Below are 14,943 nucleotides of genomic sequence, written 5' to 3' on the forward strand. Positions count from 1 at the left end.
GGGAGGTAGTGAGGGTAGTCAGAGAGTAGAACAGGCAGCTGCGGGAAGTAGTGAGGGCAGTCAGAGAGTGGAACAGGCTAGCACGGTAGATAGTGAGGGCAGTCAGAGAGTGGAACAGGCAGCTGCGGGAAGTAGTGAGGGCAGTCAGAGAGTGGGACAGGCTAGCACGGTAGATAGTGAGGGCAGTCAGAGAGTGGAACAGGCGGTCACGGGAGGTAGTGAGGGTAGTCAGAGAATAGAACAGGCAGCTGCGGGAAGTAGTGAGGGCAGTCAGAGAGTGGGACAGGCTAGCACGGTAGATAGTGAGGGCAGTCAGAGAGTGGAACAGGCGGCCACGGGAGGTAGTGAGGGCAGTCAGAGAGTGGAACTGGCTACCATGTGGTGCAGTGAGGGCAGTCAGAGAGAGGGACAGGCTACCACGAGAGGTGGTGAAGGCACTCAGAGAGTGGAAAAGGCAGCCACGGGAGGTAGTGATGACAGTCAGAGAGAGGGACAAGCTACCTTGGGAGGCAATGAGGGCAGTCAGAGAGTGGAACAGACGGCCATGGGAAGCAGTGAGGGCAGTCAGAGAGTGGAACAGGTGGCCACGGGAGGTAGTGAGGGCAGTCAGAGAATAGAACAGAGAGCCACGGGAGGTAGTGAGGGTAGTCGGAGAAAGTGGAACAGACAGCCACGGGAGGTAGTGAGGGTAGTCAAAGATGAGGAAGCCAGTGAAACATATAGTTGGGATGATTTAGGAAAACCTGCACTCTCAGGTTGGACCCGATGGCCCTGGAAGTCCCTTCCATCTCTTCCATTTTATTATCTATGTGTAACATGGGCAGCACCAATCTCCATATGTCATATGGTGGGCTCGCACATTCTCCACCTCACCTCACCTCAAAGGTCCTAAAAGTAAAACCAAATGTGGGACGTGTCCACTCACCTGACGTAATTGTGTCTTCATAAAGTTACAATTCGGGGCCTCCTATATCTCCACTCTAGGCCATTCCTATTCCTTTCTTCCTCCTCCCATTGTAAATTCAGCTCATGATTTTCAGACTTCTGTGCAGTCACTCAGTGTGGTTGGCTGACTACGAGCTCTGGCTGCGGCTTATCTCTGAGAATATTCACGGCTAAAGGATCTTCTTCCTATTCCGGGTATTTGATGGCCAGTCCAGGTATTTGATCAGCCTCACCTGCTATTTGATGAACCCGACTGGCTATTTAATGAGCCCGACCGGATATTTGATGAGCCAGTACGGGTATTTTTATGAGCCAGTGCGAGTATTTGATGAGACAGTCTGGGTATATGTTTGACCAGTCCGGGTATATGTTGGGCCAGTCCAGATATCTGATGAGCCAGTCAACGTATATGTTAGACCAGTCTGGGTTATGTTGGACCAGTCCGGTTATTCAATGAGGCAGTCCAGGTATTTGATGTGCCAGTCCAGGTATTTGATGTGCCAGTCCAGGTATTTGATGTGCCAGTCCAGGTATTTGATGTGCCAGTCCGGGTATTTGATGTGCCAGTCTGGGTATTTGATGTGCCAGTTCGGGTATTTGATGTGCCAGTCCGGGTATTTGATGTGCCAGTCTGGGTATTTGATGTGCCAGTTCGGGTATTTGTGTGCCAGTCCGGATATTTGATATTCCAGTCCGGGTATTTGATATCCCAGTCCGGATATATATGGTTAAACCCATTCCGAAGAAGCACTGCTGCAAAACGTGCGTCGGGGGTGCTGGTGTCTTTAGATGATTTCGTAATTATACATTAAGTGACTACTTCTCCATTGCTAGAGTGTTGAGATTTCTAAGATACAAGACTGTTATTTATATTTAGCAAGCGATTATTTATTGCATTAAGTACTATATTTCTTCTTTTTTTTTCCTTGCTGTGACTTTGAGAATTCAAAAATATCTGAGAACTCTTGTTGTAAATGTTTGTGATTTTTTCTTAGTCACAGCCAGCAGCAGTCATATATTAATTGATTGTAACCGGCTCTCCCTCTTGTGGTTATGTCCATTATTTGATCTTCTGGTAATAAAACACTTATTTCTGTATTTCTCTAATTGCTCGCACTTTGTACATCTTTATTTTACACAGCTTTTTGTATGTGGTGCGATTACAGTGGCAAAGTACTTGTATTATATAATATCACTCACATTCACTGCCATTGTCCCTTATGCCATATCCATGTGTCACTAGTCTGCAATATGCCACTATCTAACCCCCCCCCCCCTTTTTTTAATTGTTGTTTGTGTATCTATTCAGTAAAGCTTGATTTTTATTATTTCTTTTTGTAATTTTTGGGTAGTCCATAGAATTATAGGATTTGTACATTCTGGGTATATGTTGGACTAGTCCGGGTATATGAGGGGCAAGTCCGGGTATTTGAGGAGCCATTCCTGATACATGTTGGACCAGTCCTGGTATATATTGGGCCAGGCTGAGTATTTGAGGGGCCAATCTGGGTATCTGATCGGCCAGTCTGGGTATCTGATGGGCAACTCTAGGTATCTGATGGGCCAGTCCTTGTATTTGATGGACCAGTCTGGGTATTTGATGGGCAAATGCAGGTTTTTGATGGGCAAGTCCTGGTATATGTTGAACCAAACCATGTATTTCACAACCAGTCTGGGTATATGTTGGACAAATCCTGGTATTTGATGAGCCAGTCTGGGTGTATGTGGGACGCATCTGGTCCATCTGAAGGGCAATTCTGGGTATTTGATTGGCCAGTCCTGGTGTTTGATGAGCCAGTCCAGGTACCTGATGGGCCAGTCTGGGTATATGTTGAACCATTTTGGGTATTTGATGGGCCAGTCAGTGTATATACTGTACCTGTCCAGTTATTTGATGAGTGAGCCAGTCCTGATAAATGTTGGCCCAGTCTGGGTATATGTTGGACCAGTCCTGATAACTGATGAGCCAGTCCAGGAATCTGATGATCCAGTCCGGGTATTTTATGAGCCAGTCCATGTATTTGATGGGCCAGTCCGGGAATCTGGTGAGCCAGTCCAGGAATCTGATGAGCAGTCTGGGAATCTGATGGGCCAGTCTAGGTATTTGGTGGGCTAGTCCAGGTATTTGATGAGCCAGTCTGGGTATTTGTTGGACCAGTCCGGGCATATGTTGGGCTAGTCCTGGTATTTGATAAGCCAGTCTGGGTATTTGGTGGGCTAGTCCGGGTATTTGATGAGCCAGTCTGGGTATTTGGTGGGCTAGTCCGGGTATTTGATGAGCCAGTCTGGGTATTTGGTGGGCTAGTCCGGGTATTTGATGAGCCAGTCTGGGTATTTGGTGGGCTAGTCCGGGTATTTGATGAGCCAGTCTGGGTATATGTTGGCTAGTCCGGGTATTTGATGAGCCAGTCTGGGTATTTGTTGGACCAGTCTGGATATTTGGTGGGCCAGTCCGGGTATTTGATGAGCCAGTCTGGGTATTTGGTGGGCCAGTCCGGGTATATGTTGGGCTAGTCCGGGTATTTGATGAGCCAGTCTGGGTATTTGGTGGGCCAGTCCGGGTATTTGGTGGGCCAGTCCGGGTATTTGGTGGGCCAGTCCGGGTATTTGGTGGGCCAGTCCGGGTATTTGGTGGGCCAGTCCGGGTATTTGGTGGGCCAGTCCGGGTATTTGGTGGGCCAGTCTGGGTATTTGTTGGACCAGTCCGGGTATTTGGTGGGCCAGTCCAGGTATTTGATGTGCCAGTCTGGGTATTTGGTGGACCAGTCCGGCTATATGTTGGGCTAGTCCGGGTATTTGATGTGTCAGTCTGGGTATTTGTTGGACCAGTCCGGGTATTTGGTGGGCCAGTCCGGGTATTTGATGTGCCAGTCTGGGTATTTGTTGGACCAGTCCGGCTATATGTTGGGCTAGTCCGGGTATTTGATGTGTCAGTCTGGGTATTTGTTGGACCAGTCCGGGTATTTGGTGGGCCAGTCCGGGTATTTGATGTGTGTGATCTCCGGCATCTGATGAACATATTGACGACAGGGATTATTCCATCCAGTGCTGGAGATTCATAGCTTTCATGGGGGATTCTATTAGGGGGTGAATAATCCTGAGATGACAGGGGTCAGTAGGAGCTGTATTTTGTCCTGAATTTGGAGACATTCCTTGTGGTATTAGTTGGATTTTACATTTTTTTTTTGTAAACGGCAGAAAGTTTGTAAATGTTGCTAATAATCCGAATATGGGGGAGGGGTAACTTTGCCTGTATCTGTGTTTTCAGACCTGTAGAAGAGGGGACGTTCGCTCCTCTCGGGGTCCCTCTCTGCTTGGATGTTCGTAGAGTGCGGTTATATATGATCCCGTTATTTTTCAGGGTGGACAGGAACAACCCGGAGATCTGTCTGCAGGACGTCCGACATCCTAACCTGTGCTCCGTGAGGAACTCCAAGCTGTGGACGTCCTATCAGATGAACATTACGGAGGAGAACCCGCTGGGCTCCAGCTTCCGGATCCTGGAGTTCAATGTGCAGTCTATAGGTGAGGGGGGTCATCCGCGTATGATGCCGGGGGGCTTCTGCACAAGTCGTTACACAATTACTGACATTCATTCTTTTGTGCTGTAGTTAAGCCAGATCCTCCTGAGATCCTGTCAGCGGAGCCCGTTCCTCATGCCCCCAGACGGCTGCGGGTCACTTGGGCTTATCCATCCACGTGGCCCCAGGAGCCACATTTCCAGCTGAAGTTCCGTCTACAATACCGACCAGTACTGCACATGTTGTGGTCCACGGTAAGAACATGGTCCTGCATGTCGCTGGACAATACAGGTCAATGACTGCACATTCTCATTGGTCTCATGTTCCTCTGGGGCAGGTGGAGACAGCCAACCTGACGGACATCATCACAGACGCGTTCATGGGCCTGGAGCACATTGTGCAGGTCAGCGCCAGAGATTTCCTTGATGCCGGTAACTGGAGTGAATGGAGCATGGAAGCCAGGGCCACGCCGTGGACCAGTACAGAGACACCAGGTGAGGGCATAAGATGGCAACGTGATGGTGGCCACCAGCAGTCATCCTCAACCTGCCTAGTGGAGGTCCTGTAGATGGTCACACTAGCAGTGTAGCTGTGTAACACCATCACCTCCCATCATGAACCAATCAGACCATACAGATAACTTACTGCCCCACCCCCGAGGAACTTCCATATAAAGCCATAGAGGCTGCAGGAAGTGTAGAGACACCGTATCCAAAGAGGTCACGTAGGTCCTGGTTGCCCGGTGCCCTTTGGCCTTGGCACGGTCGGACCTCTTCCTACTCTGCACTACATCCCTGTGACTCTGTCTCTTCTCTGCTCCCCCCAGAGTCGGTCTCAGAGGTCAGTAATGAAACCACTACAGAAGAGCCGGAGCCTCAAGTGAAGGAACCGATCGGTAAGATCCTGGTTATTGCACCGGCTGCCGCCGTGATCGCGGCACGGAGATTTATTGAGATTACCCTTATTGCTAAGGGATGTTGGACTTGCTGATTGTCTCCTCTCCGTGTGCTCAGCAGATAAATGCAATCTATTGCTCTCTGCTATCTGCCATTCTAGTCTGGGAAGCGCTTGACTGTTGTGTTCTTCATGGGGGTACTCCCCTGTATTAATATGAAGGGGTCCGTATCCAGTGCAGCAACACACAGACATGGCACAAAGCGTCTCCTGACGTCAGAGACCACCAGTGAGGCTAGAGATGCGCTATACTGTGCACTGATTGCAGTCTTATCGCCCGCAGACCCCGTGGAGAAAGTGGCCGTCATGATCTCGCTGGGGATTTTCGCTTTCATCGTGCTTGTCGTCTTTTTAGCTATTGGCGCCCTCATCTGGTGAGTAGGAAGATTACAGCAGCGCTGCTGCTCCGCACATTAAGACAGATGCTTCTTCCTCTGTTCTCCATGTAGACTCTCCGCAGACTCTGGGGGTCTCTGTAATTTGTCAGTGCGGAGCGGACGCCTCTGTACATTCAGTTCTCAGGGTACTCTTTTACTAGGATTCTGCCAAAACTCAAACACAAGAAGAGTGAAAGGCAGAAATCACAGGCTGCACTGCTGTCATTGAGATAATTTATAGAAAGCAGAAACCACAGGCTGCACTGCTGTCACTGAGAGAATTTACAGGAGGCAGAAACCACAGGCTACACTGCTGTCACTGATAGAATTTATAGAAAGCACAAACCACAGGCTGCACTGCTGTCACTGAGAGAATTTACAGGAGGCAGAAACCACAGGCTACACTGCTGCCACTGACAGAATTTATAGAAAGCAGAAACCACAGGCTGCACTGCTGCCACTGAAAGAATTTATAAAAAGCAGAAACCACAGGCCGCACTGCTGCCACTGAGAGAATTTATAGAAAGCACAAACCACAGGCTGCACAGCTGCCACTGAGAGAATTTATATAAGGCAGAAACCACAGGCTGCACTGCTGCCACTGAGAGAATTTATAGAAAGCACAAACCACAGGCCGCACTGCTGCCACTGAGAGAATTTATATAAGGCAAAAACCACAGGCTGCACAGCTGCCACTGAGAGAATTTATATAAGGCAGAAACCACAGGCTGCACAGCTGCCACTGAGAGAATTTATATAAGGCAGAAACCACAGGCTGCACTGCTGCCACTGAGAGAATTTACAGGAGGCATAAATCACAGTCTGCACTGCTGCCCCTGAGAGAATTTACAGGAGGTAGAAACCACAAGCTGCACTGCTGCCACTGAGAGAATTTATATAAGACAGAAACCACAGGCTGCACTGCTGCCACTGAGAGAATTTACAGGAGGCATAAATCACAGTCTGCACTGCTTCCACTGAGAAAATTTGTAGAAAGCAGAAACCACAGGCTGCACTGCTGCCACAGAGAGAATTTATATAAGGCAGAAACCACAGGCTGCACTGCTGCCACTGAGAGAATTTATATAAGGCAGAAACCACAGGCTACACTGCTGCCACTGAGAGAATTTACAGGAGGCAGAAACCACAGGCTGCACAGCTGCCACTGAGAGAATTTATATAAGGCAGAAACTACAGGCTGCACTGCTGCCACTGAGAGAATTTACAGGAGGCATAAATCACAGTCTGCACTGCTGCCCCTGAGAGAATTTACAGGAAGTAGAAACCACAAGCTGCACTGCTGCCACTGAGAGAATTTATATAAGGCAGAAACCACAGGCTGCACTGCTGCCACTGAGAGAATTTACAGGAGGCATAAATCACAGTCTGCACTGCTGCCCCTGAGAGAATTTACTGGAGGCAGAAACCACAGGCTGCACTGCTGCCACTGAGAGAATTTATAGAAAGCAGAAACCACAGGCTGCACTGCTGCCACTGAGAGAATTTATAGAACGCAGAAACCACAGGCTGTACTGCTGCCACTGAGAGAATTTACAAGAGGCAGAAACCACAGGCTGCACTGCTGCCACTGAGAGAATTTACAGGAGGCAGAAACCACAGTCTGCACTGCTGCCACTGAGAGAATTTACAAGAGGCAGAAACCACAGGCTGCACTGCTGCCACTGAGAGAATTTACAGGAGGCAGAAACCACAGGCTACACTGCTGCCACTGAGAGAATTTACAGGAGGCAGAAACCACAGGCTACACTGCTGCCACTGAGAGAATTTACAGGAGGCAGAAACCACAGGCTGCACTGCTGCCACTGAGAGAATTTACAAGAGTCAGAAACCACAGGCTGCACTGCTGCCACTAAGAGAATTTACAAGAGGCAGAAACCACAGGCTGCACTGCTGCCACTGAGAGAATTTACAGGAGGCAGAAACCACAGGCTACACTGCTGCCACTGAGAGAATTTACAGGAGGCAGAAACCACAGGCTGCACTGCTGCCACTGAGAGAATTTACAAGAGGCAGAAACCACAGGCTGCACTGCTGCCACTGAGAGAATTTACAAGAGTCAGAAACCACAGGCTGCACTGCTGCCACTAAGAGAATTTACAAGAGGCAGAAACCACAGGCTGCACTGCTGCCACTGAGAGAATTTACAGGAGGCAGAAACCACAGGCTACACTGCTGCCACTGAGAGAATTTACAGGAGGCAGAAACCACAGGCTGCACTGCTGCCACTGAGAGAATTTACAAGAGGCAGAAACCACAGGCTGCACTGCTGCCACTGAGAGAATTTACAGGAGGCAGAAACCACAGGCTACACTGCTGCCACTGAGAGAATTTACAGGAGGCAGAAACCACAGGCTGCACTGCTGCCACTGAGAGAATTTACAGGAGGCAGAAACCACAGGCTACACTGCTGCCACTGAGAGAATTTACAGGAGGCAGAAACCACAGGCTACACTGCTGCCACTGAGAGAATTTACAGGAGGCAGAAACCACAGGCTACACTGCTGCCACTGAGAGAATTTGCAAGAGGCAGAAACCACAGGCTGCACTGCTGCCAGTGAGAGAATTTACAAGAGGCAGAAACCACAGGCTGCACTGCTGCCACTGAGAGAATTTACAAGAGGCAGAAACCACAGGCTGCACTGCTGCCACTGAGAGAATTTACAGGAGGCAGAAACCACAGGCTACACTGCTGCCACTGAGAGAATTTACAAGAGGCAGAAACCACAGGCTGCACTGCTGCCACTGAGAGAATTTACAGGAGGCAGAAACCACAGGCTACACTGCTGCCACTAAGAGAATTTACAGGAGGCAGAAACCACAGGCTGCACTGCTGCCACTGAGAGAATTTACAGGAGGCAGAAACCACAGGCTGCACTGCTGCCACTGAGAGAATTTACAGGAGGCAGAAACCACAGGCTTCACTACTGCCACTGAGAGAATTTACAGGAGGCAGAAACCACAGGCTTCACTGCTGCCACTGAGAGAATTTACAGGAGGCAGAAACCACAGGCTGCACTGTTGTCACTGAATTTACAGGAGGCAGAAACCACACATCTGTATAAAACAACACAAAGCTGTGAATAACATGGACACATGTGACATTTGTATAACTATAACTGAAGTAGTTATATTCTGTACATAGATCGCAGTATTATAGTAGTTATATTCTTGTATATAGGAGCAGTATTATAGTAGATGTTCATGTATGGCGTTATTGTTTATGGGGGCTGAGCGGTTATTTATGTCAGTGAGTGTGGTTTTTCTGTGACTCTTAGGGGTACTTTGCACGCTGCGACATCGCAAGCCGATGCTGCGATGCCGAGCGCGATAGTCCCCGCCCCCGTCGCAGCAGCGATATGTGGTGATAGCTGGCGTAGCGAACATTATCGCTACGGCAGCTTCACATGGACTCACCTGTCCTGCGACCGTTGCTCTGACCGGCGATCCGCCTTCTTGTTAAGGGGGCGGGTCGTGCGGCGTCATAGCGACGTCACACGCCAGGCGGCCAATCGGAGTGGAGGGGCGGAGATGAGTGGGATGTAAACATCCCGCCCACCTCCATCCTTCCGCATATCCTACGGAAGCCGCGGTGACGCCGGTAGGAGATGTTCCTCGACCCTGCGGCTTCACACACAGCGATGTATGCTGCCGCAGGAGCGAGGAACAACATCGGACCGTCGCGTCACTGTAATTATGGATTACGCCGACGCTGCACCGATGATACGATTACGACGCTTTTGCGCTCATTAATCGTATCATCTAGGCTTTACACACTACGATGTCGCATGCGATGCCGGATGTGCGTCACTTTCAATTTGACCCCACCGACATCGCAGCTGCGATATCGTAGTGTGCAAAGTGCCCCTTACTCCGGATGTCACTGCTTCATGATGAATTTTTACATCTGAGATATTTGAGAGTTTTTCATGATTATTTTGTGCAGTTTATCATCGGTTTTGACTCCTATTTCCTGATTTCTTGTCTTTCTTCTTCAGTGTAAGAGTTGGGAGGACGGTAAAAGATGGAGGGATAAAGACAAACTTCCTGACGGCCATCCACCTGAAGACCCTGCCCAGTAAGTGTTGTCTGCGGCACACGGACCCTCTTCAGTCCTCTATATCACGGATCCTCTGCGTCTCTCGTATGTTGCGGGTCTTTGTCATACAGTACAGACCAAAAGTTTGGACACACCTCATTCAAAGAGTTTTCTTTATTTTTATGACTCTGAAAATTGTAGATTCACATTGAAGGCATCAAAACTATGAATTACCACATGTGGAATGAAATACTGAACAAAAAAGTGTGAAACAACTGAAAATCTGTCTTCTATTCTAGGTTCTTCAGTCGCCACCTTTTGCTTTGATTCCTGCTTTGCACACTCTTGGCATTCTCTTGATGAGCTTCATGAGGTAGTCACCGGAAATGGTTTTCCAACAGTCTTGAAGGAGTTCCCAGAGATGCTTAGCATTTGTTGGCCCTTTTGCCTTCACTCTGCGGTCCAGCTCACCCCAAACCATCTCGATTGGGTTCAGGTCTGGTGACTGTGGAGGCCAGGTCATCTGGCGTAGCACCCCATCACTCTCCTTCTTAGTCACATAGCCCTTACACAGCCTGGAGGTGTGTTTGGGGTCATTGTCCTGTTTGAAAAATAAATGATGGTTCAACTAAATGCAAACCGGATGGAATAGCACGCCGCTGCAAGATGCTGTGGTAGCCATGCTGGTTCAGTATGCCTTCAATTTTGAAAAAATCCCCAACCGTGTCACCAGCAAAGCATCCCCCCCACACCGTCACACCTCCTCCTCCATGCTTCACAGTGGGAACCAGGCATGTAGAGTCCATTCGTTCATCTTTTCTACAAAGACACGGTGATTGGATCCAAAGATCTCAAATTTGGACTTATTAGTAGAGATGAGCGAACCGGTCCCGGTTCGGCTCGAGGTCGGTTCGCCGAACGGAGGTCCCGTTCGAGTTCGGCTCGTCGAACGTTCGACGAACCGAACTCGAGCCAATAGGCTATAATGGGAGGCAATCACAAACACATAAAAATGCATTATAAATGTACACAAACAGTTAATAAACATTGCCATAACACTTACCGGTCCTCGCGATCCCTTCTGCACTCTGTCTCCTGCCGCTATTCCATCCGATGATCGCTGAATCCCCCCGGTGACGGCACTGCCAGCAGAGATGCAGGACCTATCGTGACGTCAAAATAGCCATGTGACCAGTCACGTGGCTATTATCTCATTGGCTACAGACTGGTCACATGACTATGACACGTCATGTAGGACCTGCGAGTGCATCTCTCCGGTACACGGTGCACATATGTGTATCGCCGTGTACCGGCGACATGCTCTAGCACACGGTCGACTCCCCATTCCGTTAGGGACCGGCTGACACAGCCGGTCATTAACGGAGATCACCGTTGCCATAGCAACGCAGTTAGCGGTGACGTCACCGCTAACCGCGGCTCCGAGAGCACCGTTGCTATGGTAACGCGTCTGTCAGCGTTACCGCTGACAGCCAGCACTGATCACTCACGGAGTGAAGGCTGCACGCTGCTTCCCGATTGTAGTGAGGATTGTACTGAGGATGAGGTTCCCCAGCCCCAAGTGATGAGCTGGTGAACCTTATCCTCACTACAATCGTCACTACTACTACACTAGAAAGAAAGAAGACAGAAGAGCAGGATCGTGGAGGGCTGACAGGGGGTAATAAAGATGGAGTCTCTAATGTGTCTGTGTATTTATTTCTATTAAAGTATTTTTTCTCTGTGTGGTGTTTTTTTTTAACCCTTTATTGGAGATTCTTAATGGCCGGGTCAAACGTGCCTGACATTAAGAATCTCTGGCTTAATACTGGCTAGTAAAACAAAGCCAGTATTAACTCATGATTACCCAACAAGCCACCCGGCTCCAGGGCTGTTGGAAGAGTTGGATACAGCGCCAGATGATGGCGCTTCTATGAGAGCGCCATTTTCTGGGACGGCTGCGGACTGAAATCCGCAGCAGAGGCGCCCAGAAACCTCGGGCTAACCTGTGCTGCGGATTCCAATCCCCAGCTGCCTAGTTGTACCCGGCTGGACACAAAAATGGGGCGAAGCCCACGTCATTTATTTTTTAATTATTTCATGAAATAAGTGAAATAATTAAAAAAAAACGGGCTTCCCTATATTTTTGGTTCCCAGCCGGGTACAAATAGGCAACTGGGGGTTGGAGGCAGCCCGTGGCTGCCTGCTGTACCTGGCTAGCATACAAAAATATAGCGAAGCCCACGTCATTTTTTTGGTGGGCAAAAAAATTCTGCATACAGTCCTGGATGGAGTATGCTGAGCCTTGTAGTTCTGCAGCTGCTGTCTGCTCTTCTCCATACAGACAGACAGCAGCTGCAGAACTACAAGGCTCAGCATACTCCATCCAGGACTGTATGCAGAAGTTTTTTGCCCCCTGAAAAAATTATGTGGGCTTCGCCCTATTTTTGTATGCTAGCCAGGTACAGCAGGCAGGTACGGCTGCCCCCAACCCCCAGTTGCCTATTTGTACCCGGCTGGGAACCAAAAATAAAGGGAAGCCCTTTTTTTATTATTTCATGAATTTCATGAAATAATTAGAAAACAAATGACGTAGGCTTCGCCCCATTTTTGTGTCCAGCCAGGTACAACTAGGCAGCTGGAGATTAGAATCCGCAGCACAGGTTGGCCTGAGCTTTCTGGGCCCCACTGCTGCGAATTGCATTTTCATGGCATTTTCATAGAAGCGCCATCTTCTGGCGCTGTATCCAACTCTTCCAGCACCTGCCTGCTATACCTGGCTAGCATACAAAAAAATGGCGAAGCTCACGTCCTTTTTTTGTAGTTTTTTGGCAAAAAAAATAAAAAATGCTTCCCTGGATTTTCCATTGCCAGTGAAGGTAACACCAAGCAGTGGGGGTTAGCAGCCAGTAGCTGCTTGGATTACCCTTAGCTAGCAATACAAAAAATGCAGCGGGAGCCCATATATATTTTTTTTAATTATTTATTTAAATAACTAAAAATAAAATGGGCTTCCCTGTATTTTGATTGCTGGACATCACAGTGCTGTAAAAATAAATCTTTAAAAAAATGACGTAGCGCTCCGCGGTATTTTTGATTCTCAGCGCAGATAAAGCAGACAGCTATGGGTTGCCACCCCCATCTGCCTGCCGTTACCTTGGTTGGCAATCAAAATACAGGGAAGCCCATTAATTTTTTCTATTTAAAAAATAGTTAAAAAAAAAAATGACGTTGGGTCCCCCCATTTTTGATAGCCAGCTAGGGTAAAGCAGACGGCTGTAGCCTGAAAACCACAGCTGGCAGCTTTACCGTGGTTGGGGATCCAATGTGGAGGTCCCCTCAGGCTCTTTTTTATAATTATTTTATAAATATTAATAATTACACAATAAAAGTAGGGTCCCCCCCAAATTGGATCACCAGCCAAGGTAAAGCGGACAGCTGTGGTCTGGTATTCTCAGGGTGGGAAGGTCCATAGTTATTGGGCCTTCACAGCCTAAAAACAGCAGGCCGCAGGCACCCCAGACGTGGCGCATCCACTAGATGCGCCAATCCTGGCGCTTCACCCCAGCTCATCCCGTGCCCTGGTGCAGTGGCAAACGGGGTAATAAATCGGGTTGATACTAGCTGTAAAGTAACCTGAGATCAAGCCCAGCAGTTTGTGATGTCATGGCGTCTATTAGATACCCAACATCATAAACTGTCAGTACTAACAAAACAAAAAAAAATCGACAAAAGAAATTTATTTGAAAAAACAGTCCCCAAAACATTTCCTCTTTCACCAATTTATTGTAAGAAAAAAAATAAAGGGGTCCCACGACGACTCTGGACCGTCTAAAATATGGGGGGGAGACACTCAGGGAACGTATCCCCCATTTTCTAGGAGTGCGGACCCTTCATGTGAGGAGTGTGGGTGCAATGAATCTGCACTCACTCTTCTCGGGTCCACAGCAGCAGAGTCCATGTCGTAATGGTTGCTACCAAAGCTGCAATGCCCTGCTCATGAGGTAAGGGCATGCCTAATCAGGAGAACTACTGTAGAGGAAGCTCTGCTCACTGGTATATAGGTGCTCAGAGGTAATATTAGATAAAATTAGTGAGTAACCTCGGCACTCTAAATCTCCCAGACTAAGTCAGTAAGTCACAACGGATAGTAATGCAAAATCACTCTTTATTGGTCCGTATTAAGAAAAAAATTTTTTTCATAAGCATATATGTTTTTGTCCAAAACAAGTTACAAATGACGTTTCGGCCTGAGCCTTCGTCAGATTGGACTTATCTGCATGTAATCATGAAAAATGACAATAATCAGTATCACATAAGAGTGAGAGAACAATAACATAAACTCGAACAATGTAGAGGTACAATTGGGATGCAGCAAAAAAATTGCAACACAGCAAGAAATGAAACACATGATACAAATGTCATAATACAGTACAAGGACAATATAGTAATGACAAATATGGGGTCAGAGTAGACTTAGACAGCTCTGGTACGAAAGAGATGTCAATCATAAAGTAACATGTGCAGTAGGTGTAGAGCTACACTATGCATGGCAGAGCTAATGGGTAGACCGACCATAGAAAAAGAACGGAGAAAAAGTGGAGAAAAAAATGGAGAAAAAGTGGAGAAAAAGTGGAGTAAAAGTGGAGTAAAAGTGGAGAATAAGTGGAGAATAAGTGGAGAAAAAGTGGAGCACCCTTTGGTGCCTTTCATGTGGCACTAAGGGGTGCTTAGCTTTGTATTTAGCCAAAGAATGAAAAAAAAAAATGACGTAGGGTTCCCCCTAGTTTTGTAGCCAGCTAGGGTAAAGCAGACGGCTGCAGCCTGCAGACCACAGCTGGCAACCTCACCTTGGCTGGTAATCCAAAACTGAGGGCACCCCACGCTGTTATTTTAAATTAAATAAATAATTAAAAAAAAAAAAACACGTAGGGGTCCCCCAAAATTGGATCACCAGCCAAGGTAAAGCAGACAGCTGGGGCCTGATATTCTCAGACTAGGGAGGTCCATGGTTATTGGACTCTCCCCAGCCTAAAAATAGCAGGCCGCAGCCGCCCCAGAAGTGGCGCATCCATTAGATGCGCCAATCCTG

The 14,943-nt window shown here is 48.1% G+C and overlaps 1 protein-coding gene across 3 annotated transcripts in view; it reads left to right on the forward strand.

Annotated features, from left to right (window-relative positions):
* The window catches only part of IL11RA (interleukin 11 receptor subunit alpha), a 224,043-nt gene that overhangs the window by 203,387 nt on the left and 5,713 nt on the right, over window positions 1-14,943 (forward strand). For 2 of the 3 annotated variants that reach the window (XM_075330060.1, XM_075330043.1), the window contains exons 6-12: window positions 4,307-4,470; window positions 4,557-4,720; window positions 4,804-4,960; window positions 5,293-5,361; window positions 5,704-5,794; window positions 9,814-9,893; window positions 10,154-10,678. In XM_075330060.1, coding sequence (XP_075186175.1) covers window positions 4,307-4,470; window positions 4,557-4,720; window positions 4,804-4,960; window positions 5,293-5,361; window positions 5,704-5,794; window positions 9,814-9,893; window positions 10,154-10,359 — 931 coding nt within the window. In that variant the 3' untranslated portion in view covers window positions 10,360-10,678. Of the gene's footprint in view, window positions 1-4,306; window positions 4,471-4,556; window positions 4,721-4,803; window positions 4,961-5,292; window positions 5,362-5,703; window positions 5,795-9,813; window positions 9,894-10,153; window positions 10,679-14,943 lie in introns of those variants that run through there. The other variant, XM_075330052.1, reaches the window with a different exon arrangement.

The sequence above is a fragment of the Anomaloglossus baeobatrachus genome, chromosome 1 (assembly GCF_048569485.1).
Source record: "Anomaloglossus baeobatrachus isolate aAnoBae1 chromosome 1, aAnoBae1.hap1, whole genome shotgun sequence".
Lineage (NCBI taxonomy): Eukaryota > Metazoa > Chordata > Amphibia > Anura > Aromobatidae > Anomaloglossus > Anomaloglossus baeobatrachus.